Source organism: Podarcis filfolensis, assembly GCF_964270895.1.
Source record: "Podarcis filfolensis genome assembly, chromosome: 4".
NCBI classification, from domain to species: domain Eukaryota; kingdom Metazoa; phylum Chordata; class Lepidosauria; order Squamata; family Lacertidae; genus Podarcis; species Podarcis filfolensis.
The window spans coordinates 42,187,281-42,203,406 of record NC_139607.1 but is presented as its reverse complement, the minus strand read 5'-3'; the positions used below and the strand labels follow the sequence as shown (position 1 = coordinate 42,203,406).

At 41.2% G+C, this 16,126-nt stretch overlaps 2 protein-coding genes across 7 annotated transcripts in view; one reads left to right on the top strand and one right to left on the bottom strand.

The window, feature by feature from the left end:
* Positions 1-100: 100 nt before the first annotated feature.
* LOC310761986 (uncharacterized protein CXorf58) lies at positions 101-11,572 on the bottom strand. Its single transcript, XM_083612407.1, has 8 exons — positions 11,327-11,572; positions 9,562-9,661; positions 7,538-7,632; positions 6,208-6,319; positions 4,633-4,764; positions 3,670-3,899; positions 1,712-1,853; positions 101-339 (listed from the first exon to the last, which is right to left on the bottom strand). Exons 1-8 carry the CDS (start codon positions 11,557-11,559, stop codon positions 178-180), a joined length of 1,206 nt encoding a protein of 401 aa, XP_083468533.1. The 5' UTR covers positions 11,560-11,572; the 3' UTR covers positions 101-177.
* The window catches only part of APOO (apolipoprotein O), a 20,302-nt gene continuing 15,725 nt past the window's right edge, over positions 11,550-16,126 (top strand). For 2 of the 6 annotated variants that reach the window (XM_083612432.1, XM_083612431.1), the window contains exons 1-3: positions 11,550-11,623; positions 14,519-14,629; positions 14,842-14,961. In XM_083612432.1, the coding sequence (XP_083468558.1) occupies positions 11,615-11,623; positions 14,519-14,629; positions 14,842-14,961 (240 nt within the window). In that variant the 5' untranslated portion in view covers positions 11,550-11,614. Of the gene's footprint in view, positions 11,678-11,983; positions 12,359-13,937; positions 13,976-14,518; positions 14,630-14,841; positions 14,962-16,126 lie in introns of those variants that run through there. The other 4 variants (XM_083612434.1, XM_083612433.1, XM_083612436.1 and 1 more) reach the window with 4 other exon arrangements.

The window sequence follows — 16,126 nt, the reverse complement described above, 5'->3', positions numbered from 1 at the left end:
TAAATTGCTGCACCATGAATTTCCTAAAGCCAGACAGTAATTATTCACATGCTGTTCATGCTCTTCATGTCTGCAGCATGATAGGAGAAAATTACACACATCAGGACCTTTTTCTATTTTCTACAATTCTGTGATTTAAACAGAAGAAATGGAAGGGAACATAAGTTTTATCATGGGTTAGTCTCCCCCAATATCTTCCACTCGTAGGGATCTGGCCCAGTTGTATAGCTTCACTGCCTCGTGCTCCCAGTCTTCATCTGACAAATGACTTTCATGGCTTGACTCTTCAGTGACTGTGGAGTCTGAATGATCACTTAACAACGATGAAGTTCTCAGCATCTGCTCCAAAATAACAAAGTATAGATTATTCTAAGAAGAAATCACAGCTTAGTTGTTTAGCCTCATACTCCTAAACAGAATCCATTCTACATGTTGCACTATAAAGTGGAATTCAGTGTGGGATGAGGGTGATAATTCCATCAGTGCAAGAATTTTTGCTTTCCAAATGAAACCATCTCCCTCCTCCCCTGTGCACTGTTCACAGAGCCAATTTGGGGGAAGCCATAGGGGCACACAAAGGGGGGGAACCCTGTTGCACTAGCAGTTTTTGTTCATTTAGTTGAACCCGCCCATAATAACAAACAAACAAACAAACAAACAAACAAACAAACAAACAAAAGACAGTCTTGGATTGGACACTTGAGCAGTGTCTGCACTCATCTTCCTTCCTAGGCTATCTTACAGCAACCAGGGTGGTGTCCTTCAATAGGGGGCCTAATGCAGGCTTTGTTGCAGAATGTAACTTACTAAAGCAGAGCTTATTTTCTAAACCACTGAGCCTCTTGGGCTTGCCGATCAGAAGGTCAGCGGTTTGAATCCCCGCAACAGGGTGAGCTCCCATTGCTCTGTCCCAGCTCCTGCCAACCTAGCAGTTCGAATGCATGCCAGTGCAAGGAGATCAATAGGTACCACTACGGTAGGAAAGTAAACGGCATTTCCATGCACTCTAGTTTCCATCACAGTATTCTGTTGCACCAGAAGCAGTTTAGTCCTGCTGGCCACAGGACCCAGAAAGCTGTCTGTGGACAAATGCCGGCTCCCTCGGCCTGAAAGCGAGATGAGCGCCGCAACCCCATAGTCGCCTTTGACTGTACTTAACTGTCCAGGGGTCCTTTTGCATTGCCACTTAGTTAGAAGCAGATCTCAAACATCGGGTATTTCTTTAGAAGGTCTATTACAATTAAGGACTGCAGCCAACCCCTTGAGATCTAGCAAGTGAGGTTGCTTACTAACACGTTAATTCCTGCATTTTTTGCATGCCAAAGCTACAAATGTGTTGTTTTAAAATTATGGAGATGGATTTCTAATATGTCTAAATGCCTTTTAATAAAATGAAAACAAAATAAAAACGATAGGATCAGTAAAATACAAACTTTTTGGGCTCTTTATTTAGTGAGTTACACAAACGTTCTTCAGCATAGGTGATCAAGAACATTAGTTAGACACAGTGTTATGCTGTTGTCCTCACTTTTCTGATGGCTTTTATGTAGAACAAGTAGAGTTACCCTGGTCATAATCTTAGAACTGTCTGATAAAGTTCATCCCAAGGGGGAAAAACAATAAAAGCTCTTTAAGACAGGCTAGTAGAATCTTAGCTGTGAGATTTATCAGCATTTGATCAGAAAATTTCTTTTTCTTTTAACATGCTCACCTCTCTTTGTTTCTCAAGGCTATAAGCCTTCCTCATTTTTGCATTCTTCTTCTGAGCTTGGTACGAGCGACGCCCAGTTCTAGGTGCTGATTTTCTACTTAGTTTTGAGAAGATTGCAGTTGTGGGAATTTGTGGTGGAGTTCTGGGGAGAAAACAATGTTTTAAACAATTTCCCCACACAGTTGTACAAAATTAAAATGTTATCAGCGTTCACTATAGAATAAGGAAATTCCTACTTTACAGTGTAATCCTAGGCATGCCTATTCAACAAACTGCCCCCAAGTTAATCTAGATTTAGTCCCAATTAAGTGTGCATAGGACTACAACTTTAAAAATGTTTTAATGGGTGCAGCATTAGGTTTCACCAGTATGAATGAGTAGTCATAACTGCACTGTAATGCTTGCACATTTGTTGTCAGTATTAAACGAATATATTTTCCACTGACACAATGAAACATTTAAATCAACAAAACCAAAGCAACATGAAAATACACTTCTGTATCATATTATCAAAATACTGAAACTATCACAAATATCTTTTACATTGAAACCATGTTAAAAATAATTACATGGAAAGCCCTTTAAATACATAGCTGCTATAAAACTAAACATGATATATAATTGTTTAGATCATAATATATAATAAAATAAAATAATGTATTAACTAAGAGCTGTAAGTGGACAGCTGAGGCCAGAACAATGCTTATCTATATCCAGAAGGGGGAACACCTGCCTTCAAATAAAGATGCCATTCCATATCAGTCATGGACATTGTCTTTACAGTGGTACCTCTGGATGCGAATGGGATCCATTCCGGAGCCCCGTTTGCATCCTGAGCAGAATGCAACCCATGTCTGCGCGTGCGCAGGCCGCGATTTGCCACTTCTGCGCATGCGTGTGACATTTTGAGCGTCTGCGCATGCATGAGCGGCGAAACCCGGAGTTAACCCGTTCAGTTACTTTCAGGTCGCCACAGAATGCAACCTGAAAACGCTCAACCTGAAGCATATTTAACCCGAGGTATGACTGTATTATTAATATTCTGTTGGGAGCTGCCCAGAGTGGCTGGGGAAACCCAGCCAGATGGGCGGGGAATATTGTGTGTGTGTATAAAATTTAGGCCATTTTGTTTAATGATTTTTCTCATTAAGTATGCAGCATGCTCATTAAGCATTTGCTGAAACTGGTGCTTTGGAATAATTCTATGACGGTCTGTGAAATGTGGTTGACTGCAACTTTTAATGTTTGAGCAGAAGGCTTCATAGCTCTTTATAAGGCCATAAAGTCTGCCTTGGTGGTAGGTCTCTGCCTGCTGTTGTGAGTTTACTGTGCCAGTGTATCTTGGGACTCTGATGGGAGAGTGGGATTTAAGAGTGATCCTGTTCTGTCTGCTGGGCATAAATTCTGGGACAGGATCATGCTGAAACTGGTTTCCCAGAATGCAGGATCAGGCCTACGGTACACAATGTATCTCACAAGGCCTGCTGCTTTAGTGGCTTTGTGAATAGAAGAAGTCTGGCTGCCAGCCTTCCCTCATCTGTCTCAGGATATGGGAGTGCAGGTGCTACATCTGTGTTTTATTGATATTAAAAAGCAGCACACATTGGGTGGCCAAGGCAGAATGGAAACTGTAATTTCACACCATTTTATTTTCTATTTACACACACACACACACACACACACACACACAAACACAAGGGAAGAAACAAGGTCCAAATTATCAAACATGGCAGCTGATATGATATACCTAGAGTTTTTCAAACTGTGTGTCGCAACACATTAGTGTGTTGGCTGCAATGTGTAGGTGTGTCATATGAACGCTCTCCGCACTCCTCATGGCTGGAAAGGGGTTAGTTTAACCTGCAGTTTACTAGTAAAACTGAATTTCTATGATGTGAAATGATGCATGTCTAAAAAGTGTGTCACCAACATGAGGAGTTTGGAAAGCTCTGATTTACCTGATTTGACAAATAGCCATGATTTGAGCACGACACGTTTCTTCATTCTGTGGCCTCAGCAGCAGAAATGGCAATTCCATCCTAAGTCTGGTAGATAGCTTCCCAGACTGTGCATAGTCCATGATGTCATACACAATCATTGATCTGGGAAAATCATGTAAAGACAGCCTTCTCCAGCAGTTATGTCTGCCACCATAGTATGCTGGAACCTCATCCATGAGATTGCTATACTAGACAGTCATGAAATAACAATATGTATGAGAAAGTTGTACTAGGATTCTCTGGTTATCTTTTGTAAACTACCCCCTTTGCTGCAATTCTTCCATTTTATCAGCCAAGAAAATGAATCCTAAGGCTCCAATTCTGTGAAGTAAGTCCCTCTGAATGCAGTGGAACTTACTTCTAACACATGTAGGGTTGCATTGTATATTATTACTGCTAACATAATATTTTCTATAGGATCTGTTGCCTGAATTGATTATTTAACTGAATTTTACAAATACACAAATATAATTACAGTGTGTGTGGTAATATGCTGTTGCCTTGCTCTTACTAGTGTTGTATTTAAGTAGACTTTGGGGCTGTTCAGATCTTCCTCCAAACCTCTTCCCAAGTGAGACTGAAAGCAGGTCTTGGGCTCATTCATTCGCTCCTCCAACCCTTCCCACGTGTTCGGTCTTTTTCATTATCAGAATAATTACAGTGGTACCTCAGGTTAAGTACTTAATTCGTTCCGGAGGTCCGTACTTAACCTGAAACTGTTCTTAACCTGAAGCACCACTTTAGCTAATGGGGCCTCCTGCTGCCGCCGGAGCATGATTTCTGTTCTCATCCTGAAGCAAAGTTCTTAATCTGAAGCACTATTTCTGGGTTAGTGGAGTCTGTAACCTGAAGCGTATGTAACCTGAGGCACCACTGTAATTAATTATGGCATAAGGGGTGGAGAACATAAGCATTGCTTACTTGTACGTGGTCTCTTATTGTAGCCACATCCAACTCCTCTGTTATTCCGTATTTCTTATGCTGAAGTTCATCCTGCAGTATCTGATTATAATACGTCCGGTATCCCATTAACTTGCAAGCATCAACAGCCGCCTATCAATCATCAGAAAATATAGAAAGATTCTTAGTGTCACTGTAACTCTACCCTAAATCACCATTCTGAAATCCTCATGCATTCAAGACAAAGCTCAGCCTGATTATACCATTATAATCAAAAGTGCATCAACTTTGTATCTGAAAATTTTATAGGAGCTTGATGATGCATTTTCTAAGGCACGGTTCAGAAGCTTAGTGGAAAATAATCTTAGTTTCATGAAGGAAATGTATCTGCATCCTGCTTTCCATCATGAGCTAAGTGTTACATGCACCCACATCAGTTTTTGAGAGGGAAGAACAGCATGAATATGTTCTCCGTACAAAGTGTGTGTATCATACAGTAAGTTTATAATATTCTTAATATTTTATTGTACACCACTCAGTATGTGAAGTGCAGATTACAATTTCAAATAGTAAATTCAAACAGAATGTGAAGAAGCAGGTATTGATGGGGAGGGCAATCTGTACACTAACTGTGATGTCTTAGAACCAGTAGCACTAAGAACTCAAAAAATTCTAACGAATCATAGAATTGTAGAGGTGAAGGGATCCCAAGGGTCATCTAGTCCAATCTCCTGCACTGCTGGAATCTCAAGTAAAGCATATGTTAGATAGCCACCTAGCCTTGGCTTAAAAACATCCAAGGAAGGAGAGTCCACCACCTCCTGAGGGAGACCGTTCTACTGTCAAACAGGTCTTACTGTCAGAATGTCTTCTTGATGTTTAGTCGGAATCTCCTTTCTTTTAATTTGAAGCCACTGGTTTGAGTCCTACCCTCCAGAGCAGAAGAAAACAGGCTTGCTCCATCTTCCATTTGACAACTCATTAGATATTTGAAGACAGCTATCTTGTCTCCTCTCAGTCTCTAATTTTCCAGGCTAATCATACCCAATTCCCTCAACTGTTCCTCATCAGGCTTGGTTTCCTGACCCTTGTTTTTGCTCTTGTTGGAATTGTCTGCATTTGTGCCTTCAGTATTTCACCTTTAAGAAACTCCCATCCATCTTGGACTCCCTTCTCTTTAAGTATTTCTGACTATGGCATTTCACTCAGTAGTTCCTTAAGATTTCTGAAATCAGTCTTCAAGTTCAGAGTGGGTATCCAACTATACTCAGCTTTTCCTTGCTTCTATATAATGAAACCCAAGAGAACACGATCATTTCCTCCCAAGGTTCCCAGTACTTTGACTTCCTCACTGGCTAAATTAGGATCTCTGCTTGGCCTACTTAGGCCCATGGGCTGAGATTTCTGCATTGCAGGGGGTTGGAATTGTTGACCCTCATGATCCCTTCCAACTCTACAATTCTGATTCCTCACAGCTGGTGTAAAGTTAGCATAAGTAAAGAATGGTAGTGTTTTAAATACAAAGAAGAACTTATTATAGTATCAAGTTTAAGTAACAGATGATACAGAACATTAAAAAAAAATCCAATAGGTTACCTCACTTGTTGCTGTTATTACGCTTTTCCCAGTGATGTAATGGGTGTTTTGGTCTCTTGACTTGCAAAATATCTTGAACACAACGAAAGGGGGGAAATCAGATCCAGCTAATCTGAAGGGAGGGGAAACACCAGAACTTAATTACCTATTGTTATTAAACAGCTTATTTAATGTTTGGCAATGGAAGTGACTGTTTTCACTTTAGTTCTAATTTAAATAAGATGATTGGCGATGTTTTAAAAATCCACCTGTGGTTTTATTTAACAAAGACAATCAAACGAATTATATCCTTAATCCCAAACACATGTTAAGAGTATGTTTTCTTGAAAGGTATGGGATTAGCTCCAATCTGTATGCAAATTCAGGTCTATGGGGTGGATTTAACTAACCTGGTTCGCTAGTGGAAGCCAGGGCAAGGATTCCCAATATTGCAATGGGGCTTTCCCCTCCTCTTCCCCCAAATCTGCTCTGGGTCAGTAGAACCCCCAGAATAGTGCATGAAGGAAGAAATGGTTGTACTGAAAGAAATGAAATGCTTGCATTGACAGAATGATCAAATTAGCACCATGTTGAATTCTACCCTATGTGTGTAAAATGTTTTCCTTTCTGGATCTCTATCTGCTGGGAACAGAGAACACATTTTGCCTCACTGGACTAGAATTGAATGTACAGTGCTAAACATATAGCTGACCAGTGAGTCTTGGCACATCTTGGGAGGAAGAAGTGAAAATAGATCTCTTGCTGCCCTCTATTAACAGCAGCTCTGCCAATGCTATCAAGTCAATGGAACTCTATGGATGGGGCTAAGGCAACAATCTAGGACATAGTTATAAGGAAATAAGATCAAATGTATATGTTCAGTAAAATCACTTGGTAAAGTCTATATCATTTCAGACTATAAGCTGTCTAAATGCCTATCTATCTATCTATCTATCTATCTATCTACCTACCTACCTACACCTCCTGCATGTTGAAAATCAGCTTATCAAGCAGAAAGATATACTTAGGACTGCAGCCTTAGTTACTGTCATCAGTAAAAATAAGCCTGCTCAGATGGAGTCTATATTGGTGTTTTTTCGTAGTAAAGTATCACTATGAGATGCTTATGATTCTTGTATACTACTGTTCTTATGAAGCTACTGCCACACAAAGTAGAATAATATATTTGTTCATTTATCAATAGGAACAATTCATTCTCAATCAGTCTTCTTTGGAAGAAACTTATTCCATTGGAATCACCCCTACATAGTAACATTTAAAAGGTGAAGAAAGAGACCGTTAAATTAAACAAAATATATTAAACCAAGGCATGGAAATGTAGTACTTTTACCTGAATCGAACTCTGCACGTAAGAGTAGGGTCTTTAAGAAGTTCAGCCTCCAAAGGACACACTCTTTTCAAAATATCATGGGTAATGCAGTACTCCTGAAATAAATATATGTTTTGCTCAGAGAGTCTTCAACAAGCTTTGTTTTAAAGCTGCATTTAAAATCTCTTTATCTTGCAATAAATAAATAAATAAATAAATAAATAAATAAATAAATAAATAAATAAGAGACAAAACAAAAGAAATAAGGCATACTGAAGCAGTGATAATTAAAAAGAAAAAAGGAGGAACTCGCAGTGAGGAGGTTGGAAGTCATATGGAGATATTAAGAATTTGTAAATTAAGAAAAAGACTTAAACAAAATAACTCTTTGTTAGGAATTTAAGGATTTGTATAAATAGGTTGGAATGTAACTTTTTTGTCGTGTGGAAAATCAAGAAAAAGCAAAAAAAAAATCTCTACCTTGCTCTTCACTGTGAATAACAATTCTAGAGCAGATAACAATAAAATGTACATATGCAGGTAAAAAAAAGTAAAGGACCCCTGGATGGTTAAGTCCAGTCAAAGGCGACTATGGGGTTGCGGCGCTCAACTCGCTTTCAGGCTGAGGGAGCCAGCGTTTGTCCACAGAGCTTTCAGGGTCATGTGGCCAACATGACTAAACTGATTCAGGCGCAACGGAACACTGTAACAGAAACAAGAGTGCACGGAAATGCAACAATTTTACAGTAAAGGTAGAATATATTACAGGTCATGAGTAAAGGAAGAGGGAAGTACAGTGGTACCTCGCAAGACGAAATTAATTCATTCTGCGAGTCTTTTCGTCTTGCGAGGCTTTTCGTCTTGCGAAGCACAGTCAGTCGCAACTGCACCTCTTCAAGCGGTTTTAAGAAAAAGGAAACAAACTCGCAAGACGTTTTCGTCTTGCGAAGCAAGCCCATAGGGAAATTCGTCTTGCGAAGCAACTCAAAAAATGAAAAACTCTTTCGTCTTGCGAGTTTTTCGTCTTCCGAGGCATTCGTCTTGCGAGGTACCACTGTATCAGCTTCAACTTTCTGTTGAAGGCCCATTTATATAGTCACCTTTTCAGTCTGAAAAAGAACAGGTGCCTGTCAACATCTAACTTCAACTAGAATGTTGAGGCATTGGCTATTACAGGGTCTGCAGCAAACCAACACATCTTCAGACGAAGTAGGAAAAAAAGTACGGGTCATTATTTTGCTTATTTGGCTTGAAAGGCATGGAAGACTGGGAGTAATGAAGATTGCATGTGTGTGTACTTCTGGTTACAGCCTGGTCCCTGGATAACCAGGTGGTAACACTGGCCAGGAGTGCTTTTTATCAACTTCAGTTTGTGCACCAACTTGTGCACAATCTAGAGTAACTGGGGTTGGCCTCATGCTTTAACCACATACAGGATAATGTAATGCACTCTATATCTACTTGCTTTGAAGATGGTTGGCAGACTTCAAACAAATGCATCTACTATGATTTTGACTCCAATTATCTAATATAGTAGCCTTCTGCATAGGTTACCAATTTATTTCTGGCCTCAATTCACTGTGCTGGTTAGACCTTTAAAATCTTAAACCACTTATGGCCCAACTCTGAGCTTCTGAATTTGTATTGTTTTACTTTCAGAAGCAATAATTATTCCTGATGGGGAAATGGCCAAAAATCAATTCTTGCTCCTCAGTAATTTAGGATGCAGCAACTTTCTGGTGGGCTTTCCTCTTACCACACAGCCCAGCCCCTCTCTGTTAGCAGATTTCTACTGCCAACAGTGACAGAGAGCATGAAAGCATTATCCCTGGGTCCCTGCTGCCTTTGGAATATTTGTGGGTATACTGTTGCAAACAAAACAAATATATTCATGATACCTTGAGGGATACCCCTTGCAAGCCACAGCTTGTTTCTATTCCTCAATGCATCCATACAAAGGGAAACCACTTTAAAAATAGAGTTATAATGACACATTAAACTATAGGACTACATCTAGTCAGCCCAAACCACATGCAAGAGCATACCGCTGCCCGAATTGTATGTTTCATGAGTCTATACAACCGTAGCCTTGTGTGACTCCACCACGCCTTCTGAATAGTTTTTGCTGCAGTGTCAGGATGAGACCTGGTGGAATAAATTGAAAGTCACCAGACTATGAAGAAGAAGAGTTTGGATTTGATATCCCGCTTTATCACTACCTGAAGGAGTCTCAAAGCGGCTAACATTCTCCTTTCCCTTCCTCCCCCACAACAAACACTCTGTGAGGTGAGTGGGGCTGAGAGACTTCAAAGAAGTGTGACTAGCCCAAGGTTACCCAGCAGCTGCATGTGGAGGAGCAGAGACGTGAACCCGGTTCCCCAGATTACGAGACTACCGCTCTTAACCACTACACCACACTGGCTCTATGGTGATTGGAACTTAAAATTATTGCCAGAAATCAATTACATCCCCACAAGCCCATACAGGGAGGAAGGGTGCATAGCTGGGTACACTTGTTCTGGACCTCAGAGAGCTATGACAGTCAGGGCTGGTCCGCCGGGGGCCTGCCAAACTTATACTGTTTGAGTTTATAACTTTACCCTATGAAGACCTTTAACCCCCCCCCCAGGCCTCACACAAGCTCTGTGCCTGCCTGCACCCACATGCTGGAAAGAGTTTCCCTATTGCTTTCTGTTTTGCAGCTATTACAGACACAAAGTTTCTGACAATGTTGGAAACTCCCATTGTTCTAGACGCATTTTGCAACAGGGAATTTCATTAGCGCAAGCAGTCTGAGCTCTGGGTGCAGTACTGTGCCTAAGATTTCAGATTAAACCTGCAGAGTGGAAGGAAAGGAGGACCTTTTTCTGCCTCCCCACTTCCAGCTACTCTCTGAAGGCTGGAGAAGAGACCCTCTTAAGAATATTAGAGGGATGAGCAGGGGAAGGACTAAACCATGTGAAAAATGAACATAATATTTTAGCTGAAGTTCATTCATTTTCAGCTTTGTATTTTTGTTATAAGAAAAAGCATACCTAAACATTCCGTTGTTGCGCCCATAACCTAGGTTTAAGGTGCCATTTAGCTCCTAGCTGTCACGTCTCAGTTTCCAATACTGGTTTCTGACCAGTAAAAGGTAGCACCCTTCAACATAGATTAAACTGTGCTCTCCAGGCCAATGTTTGTGAGCCATAAAAGAACATATATTTGTCAGAAAACTGCTCACAAAACAAGTTGTTCTATTTGTTCAACCCTTGTTTGGGGGCGAGAGTCCACACAGATCCATATTCGTACTTAAAGATTGATTAGGTTTTTCCAACTTGCACTAACTTTTCAACGTGTTACATTATGCCCCCCCCCTGCAAACACTTCAGAAGCTGTCCGTTTGGGACTTAAATCCGTGGTATGCTTAGACTAGGGATTCAGCTACCTATACAGCCGCAAATAAAATGTTTTAAGCGTGTTTCAAGTGCAATATACAATGTGACACGAGATGGCAATGGTGAGGCTTATGGAAAACTCAATGTATTTTTTAAAAAAGCATTTTTAGAGAGGCTTTTACATGTGTGTAAATCGTTTTCTTTCGCGTTTCCTTAACAGTTGGGTGAGGCGGAAATTCAGCACGTGGGGAAAGCTACATTTACAGAGCGCCTGCCTCACATGCGGATGGTAAAAGCCTCCATGCGAAAGGGTGCCAACCCGCGCGGCCACCTCCTTCTGCTCTATCCTTAACAAATTCACGGTAGAATTGGAAAAGCACAGCCCACTTTCAGCCCAGAGCCAGGCTCCCAGCTTATCCGACGCCCTTACCTCCGCTTTACTCTGCTGTCACTCTTGGATCCTGCCAGGCGAGAGCTCCTGCTCCATATCGTGGCCATCCTCGACTCAAGAGCCCGCAGGCGCCGCAGTCGAACTCCTTTCGCCGGTCGCCTAGCAACAGGGACGCGCAACGCGACCGGAAGCCAAGTTGGGCACCGCCCACCAATCGCGCGCGACGTCTCTCCTCCCCCTTCCCTCTTGTCGGGCTGCTGCAGCTCTGGCATCCGTCAGCGGCGCGTGGTTTGTGCGTCATTGCCGTCGCGCGGCGCTGTCCTCGGCATGTTCAAGGTGAGAAAGTTTCACCGGTAGTTCTTGAGGAGGGAATTGAACGATATCACTGTTGTTAGTTTTCTTTCTCTTCCTCCGCACCCCGCCCCGGCTCTGTTTCGCCGCGCGCGACTTTCGAACTGTTTGTGTGCGCGCGTGCGCGCCCTTGCGCCGTTACGGTCGGCGCCGCGCTGGTATTACCGCGCGGTTGCCATGGAAACATGCCGGTCAATCGCGCCGGTTTTTTAAAAAAGGGGGTGTAGACGGAGGTTTGCGCGCGCTGGGGTTAGCAGCCCCGCCTTCTTCAGTTTTGTCTTTTGTGTGGCCGTTTGGGCTCCGCGGGGTGGGGGGGGGGGTGGGGGAGCGAGGCGGACCGGAGAGAGAACTGCTCTTCTAATTCCGAATCCTCCTCCCGCACACATAGGGAGCCCTATCGATGTTGGGCCAATACAAAACGGAGTTCAACTAGTATTTCAGCCCTCGCGCAAATCACCTCTTCCCTCCCATTTAGAAAAGAATCTAAATGCGATCTGGTGCTGTCGGCTCAATTAGATGTACGCATATGGCGATCAAAAAAACCCCAGTGATGATGTTCCCCTGTCGGTGTTCATTTCCTAGCAGAGTTCCTAGCAGGCTTTTTAAAACGACTAAATCGTATGCATTTTGATGGCGCTGACTCCCAAGCGAGTTTAGGATTGTAGTCTTGTGTTGTAGAGGGGCTGTTTATAGTGCAATCCTGCACACGTCAAATCAGAGGTAAATACCCGTTGAATTCTGTGAGACGTGCTCTCAGATACGTAAGTGGCTGTAGGTATTCAGCCTTAGTTCGTAGCACAACCAGAGAATCCTTTATTACCTTCAAAGATGCTAGTTACAGTCCTAACACCACTTCATGTGGCGTGAACCCCCGTAGAATTCAGTAGGACTTCTGAGCCTATGTTTACATATGAATAGATTAAGTAATTCATCATGAAGTGAACTGTAACGCGCACATGTTTTATTATGCCATAATAAATCCGTTGGTTTTTAAGGTGCCACAAGCCTCTTTGCTTTTGCTGTTTTGCATGGGATACTGTAGGGGCAAACAATATACGGAACTATTATTATTTTTTAAAAAAGGAAGAGGGTCTGCCATGTAATTTGTATTAGAATTCACAATGCCTACAAACCTGAGTGAAGTTTTGCTTCTGATACAGAGGGACAATGAAACTTATTTCGGATCTGTTATAGAAGTAACTACTCATCCCTCACCAGAGGAGCATTGATTGTTGATTTGTATGTTTCTTAAATGTTTCAGTTTATATTCAGGTGTTTGAAAATACAGTACAGTAGTTGCTAGTTTTCTAGGGTTATACATCCTGCCTTTCTACAGGGGGAGCTATAGGACCAAGCTTTGTGAAATAGAAAGGTGTTTTGTATGTTAATTAACAATGTAATTGTCAAAAAAATCATGATCTGTTTTTTCACTTAACTATGTTTGATGTAATTCATATTCCTAACCAGTTACGGTAATTTGTGGAAGAAAAATAAATGCATATGCTCTTAGCTCTTGGATTTGAAGACTTTGTTATTCTATCTTCGTTGCTAATTTAACTGCTGTGGTTTCAGTGCAATCAAGTAAATACATTTTGTGGAACAAAATAAATAATTCAATGGTAGTTTTGAACATGGTTGTAAAATAGAGGCTATTAAATGCCTTCCTTGTGATAAAACACTATGCACACTAGATAGTCTATGAATTAACAGTTAAAAGTATAAATTAAACTTTCTGGGCCATTTTCAGTACTGAGCATTTGCAGAGCTTTGTGTTCTACATTATAATCATATGCATGTTTACAGAAAAATTTTCCCTCCCCAACTTCAGTGGTGCTTAATTCCAAATAAAAGTGCACTGGGTGGCAACCATAGAAAACCTGATGAAGATTGAAGTGTGCTTCTATTTTAGGCATCTGTTTATTTTAAGAGAACATGTTACTGATAGTATGATTTCTATTTGAAGTGTTCACTCAAATTCAGCAATGCCATGTGGGAGCTCAAGTGTGCACATAAAGTTTCTCTGTCTCCCAAGTGTTCTCTCCCCTCTGCCCCTGCCCAATTTATTATGGTAGACAAATAAGGATCTAGACAAACAAGGATCTGCACACACTGCTTTTCTTTCTCTTTAAGTGATGCCTGACCATTGTTCTGAATATGGGTGGCTTAAAATCCTTGGAAGAGTGATACAAATTGTTTGTAGTCCTTATGCCGTCAGACATTTATATAATTTGTGTGCTCTATTCATCTTGCCTTATTCCTAAATTTATTGTAGCAAACATGTTGGTATTGGTATTTAAAGATTATCTCCAAAGAAGCTAATTTCCCTAACCTCTGAAGGTTAGTATGTTCTCTTCTTTGGTAATTAATATTTATTTATAACAATAAACAATTACAGAAATGATGGACAGTTTCATTTCTGATGTCAGCTGAGTGTCAGGAATTGAAATATACTTCGTATCTGACGAAGTGTGCATGCACACGAAAGCTCATACCAAGAACTAACTTAGTTGGTCTTTAAGGTGCTACTGGAAAGAAAGAAAAAAAAAAAATTTTTTTTGTTTTGACTATGGCAGACCAACACGGCTACCTTTCTGTAACAGGAATTGAAAGCACAGCTTTTCAAGCTAGATTTCCGTGGAAGCTTATCAGAAAATATTGATTTGCCTCCACTGTGCTCCAGTTCAGGCTTAACTGAAAACAGAAATGTTATTGACATGCTATCCTCAAGAAATGCAAACAGAAATACTGACAAAAATGTAGATTGGTAACAGTGGGCAGGGTTCTCTAACTACACACTTCTGATATGTATATTAGGCGTATGGGATGTGCAATATAATTCCACTTGAGCCCATAAAATAAAAATGTTTTCATTATATTTAGGTAAAGCAATTGATGGCTGCTCCTGCTAGTTTAAGCTTCCTTGCTGTACAAGTTTATGCCGCTGCTCCTGAGAATGATGCATCTAAAAAGAACTTACTGAAAGTTGATGAGGTAAGAGTCTGTTGTCTTTGTAAACAATTGTTTTTGGTTAGCCAGCACCCAGTTTCAGTGTGGCCATTCTTAATTAAGAAGGTTCCTCTTTCTGGGGTGCAATTATTCTGCATACACATTCATGTCCTGAAGTAATGCAGTACTACTTAATGTTTACTATTGTGGAATAATTTGACAATAGCAAGTAACTTTGTGTTTTCTGTTGTTCACAGCTTTCACTGTATACTAGTCCATCACCAAAATCAAAGTATGTGGAAGATACGCATACACAGTTGGAGGAAGGTATCTGTTATGTGCGGCAATCTTTGGAGCCATACACAGCCTGGTTTCAGGTATAGCAGTATATAATATGTCATTGAGAGTCCTGGCAACTGATGAATTCATACTAGCATGAAGATCTCATTCCAGAACTTCCCATGAGTAGAACCAGTTCTCTTGCATACAAACTGTTGATACAGACATCCCCATATCATCATTTTGCCAGGATATGCTGTCTTGAAGTAATTTTACCATTTTCTAAATACAGATTTGCCTGACAAGCTATCTGACCCAGTTTTTGTTTGGTTTCAGACACAAACTGATTGTTAACACATGCTACTTAGCTCCTGTAATGAATGTGCTTAAAAATGCCCAATTTGTTCTTTGTTGAAGGAAGTTCTCTTAATGGAGTTTTCGGGTTGTAAGCTGAGGGGTACAGTTAATAGGAACTTTATAGAGTTTAAATTCATAATGAGACTAAGCTTTAACTGTTAATTATTTCAGATTGTGGAGATGCAAGTATAAGAATTCCACAAAGAGGTTGCAGTCCAGATAAGCTAATGGCCAGTGCATTTACATTTTAATCTCTCAGTCTTGTTACCGAAACTTCCATACACCCCTCTGGTTTTAGGGCCCCCCAAGACCACCTGCAATTTGGTGGTGCTGGCAGATTTTTTAAACAGGGTTGTGTGCCGGATTCGGTCAAGGCCTGAGCCAGGGAAAAGGATGGAGCCCACTGCCAGAGTTTTCTTCCTGCAGGGTGCCCCTTTGCTAGCAGCTTTTGTGGGGCACTTATAAAGCAGTGCCCCACCAAATCGACACCACTGCTCTCTGCTTCCTTCCTCTGCCTCTCATGGCTGTATGTTTAATTAGGCTTTGGTGTTGTTGTTTTTAACCAAATAAACATAAGCCCTGCACCTGAACTACTTTGGGGCCAGTTCCAGGGTGGTGCAGGTGGTTCTGGATGGAGTGTCCTGATTTGGGACCCGGTGATTGTGGTCATGGCTGATGGGGCTGTGCACAGCCCTGTTTTTTTAACCTGCCTTTAAAAACTAAGCTGACACGTGCCATGTTCCAGTAATACCTTGCTTGTGGTTCAGGTTGTTCTGGTTTAATTTGCAGCTGTGGCACAGTTCTTGGTACCACTTCCATGTTGCTTCCTGGTTGTGAGTATTACTGGGAGCAGTGGCGTGTGGTGAATTTTTTCTTCTTCGTCAAACCTTTATTAGGCATTACAAG

Bases quoted from the DNA above. Each gene is read 5' to 3' on its own strand.
- LOC310761986 (XM_083612407.1), bottom strand. From the start codon at position 11,559: ATGCCAGAGCTGCAGCAGCCCGACAAGAGGGAAGGGGGAGGAGAGACG. The intron at 4,765-6,207 runs GTAACCTATTGG...GATGATTGATAG, and splicing joins TAATAACAGCAACAAGTGAG to GCGGCTGTTGATGCTTGCAA. The intron at 1,854-3,669 runs GTAAATCAGAGC...TTTTCTCCCCAG, and splicing joins ATGGCTATTTGTCAAATCAG to AACTCCACCACAAATTCCCA.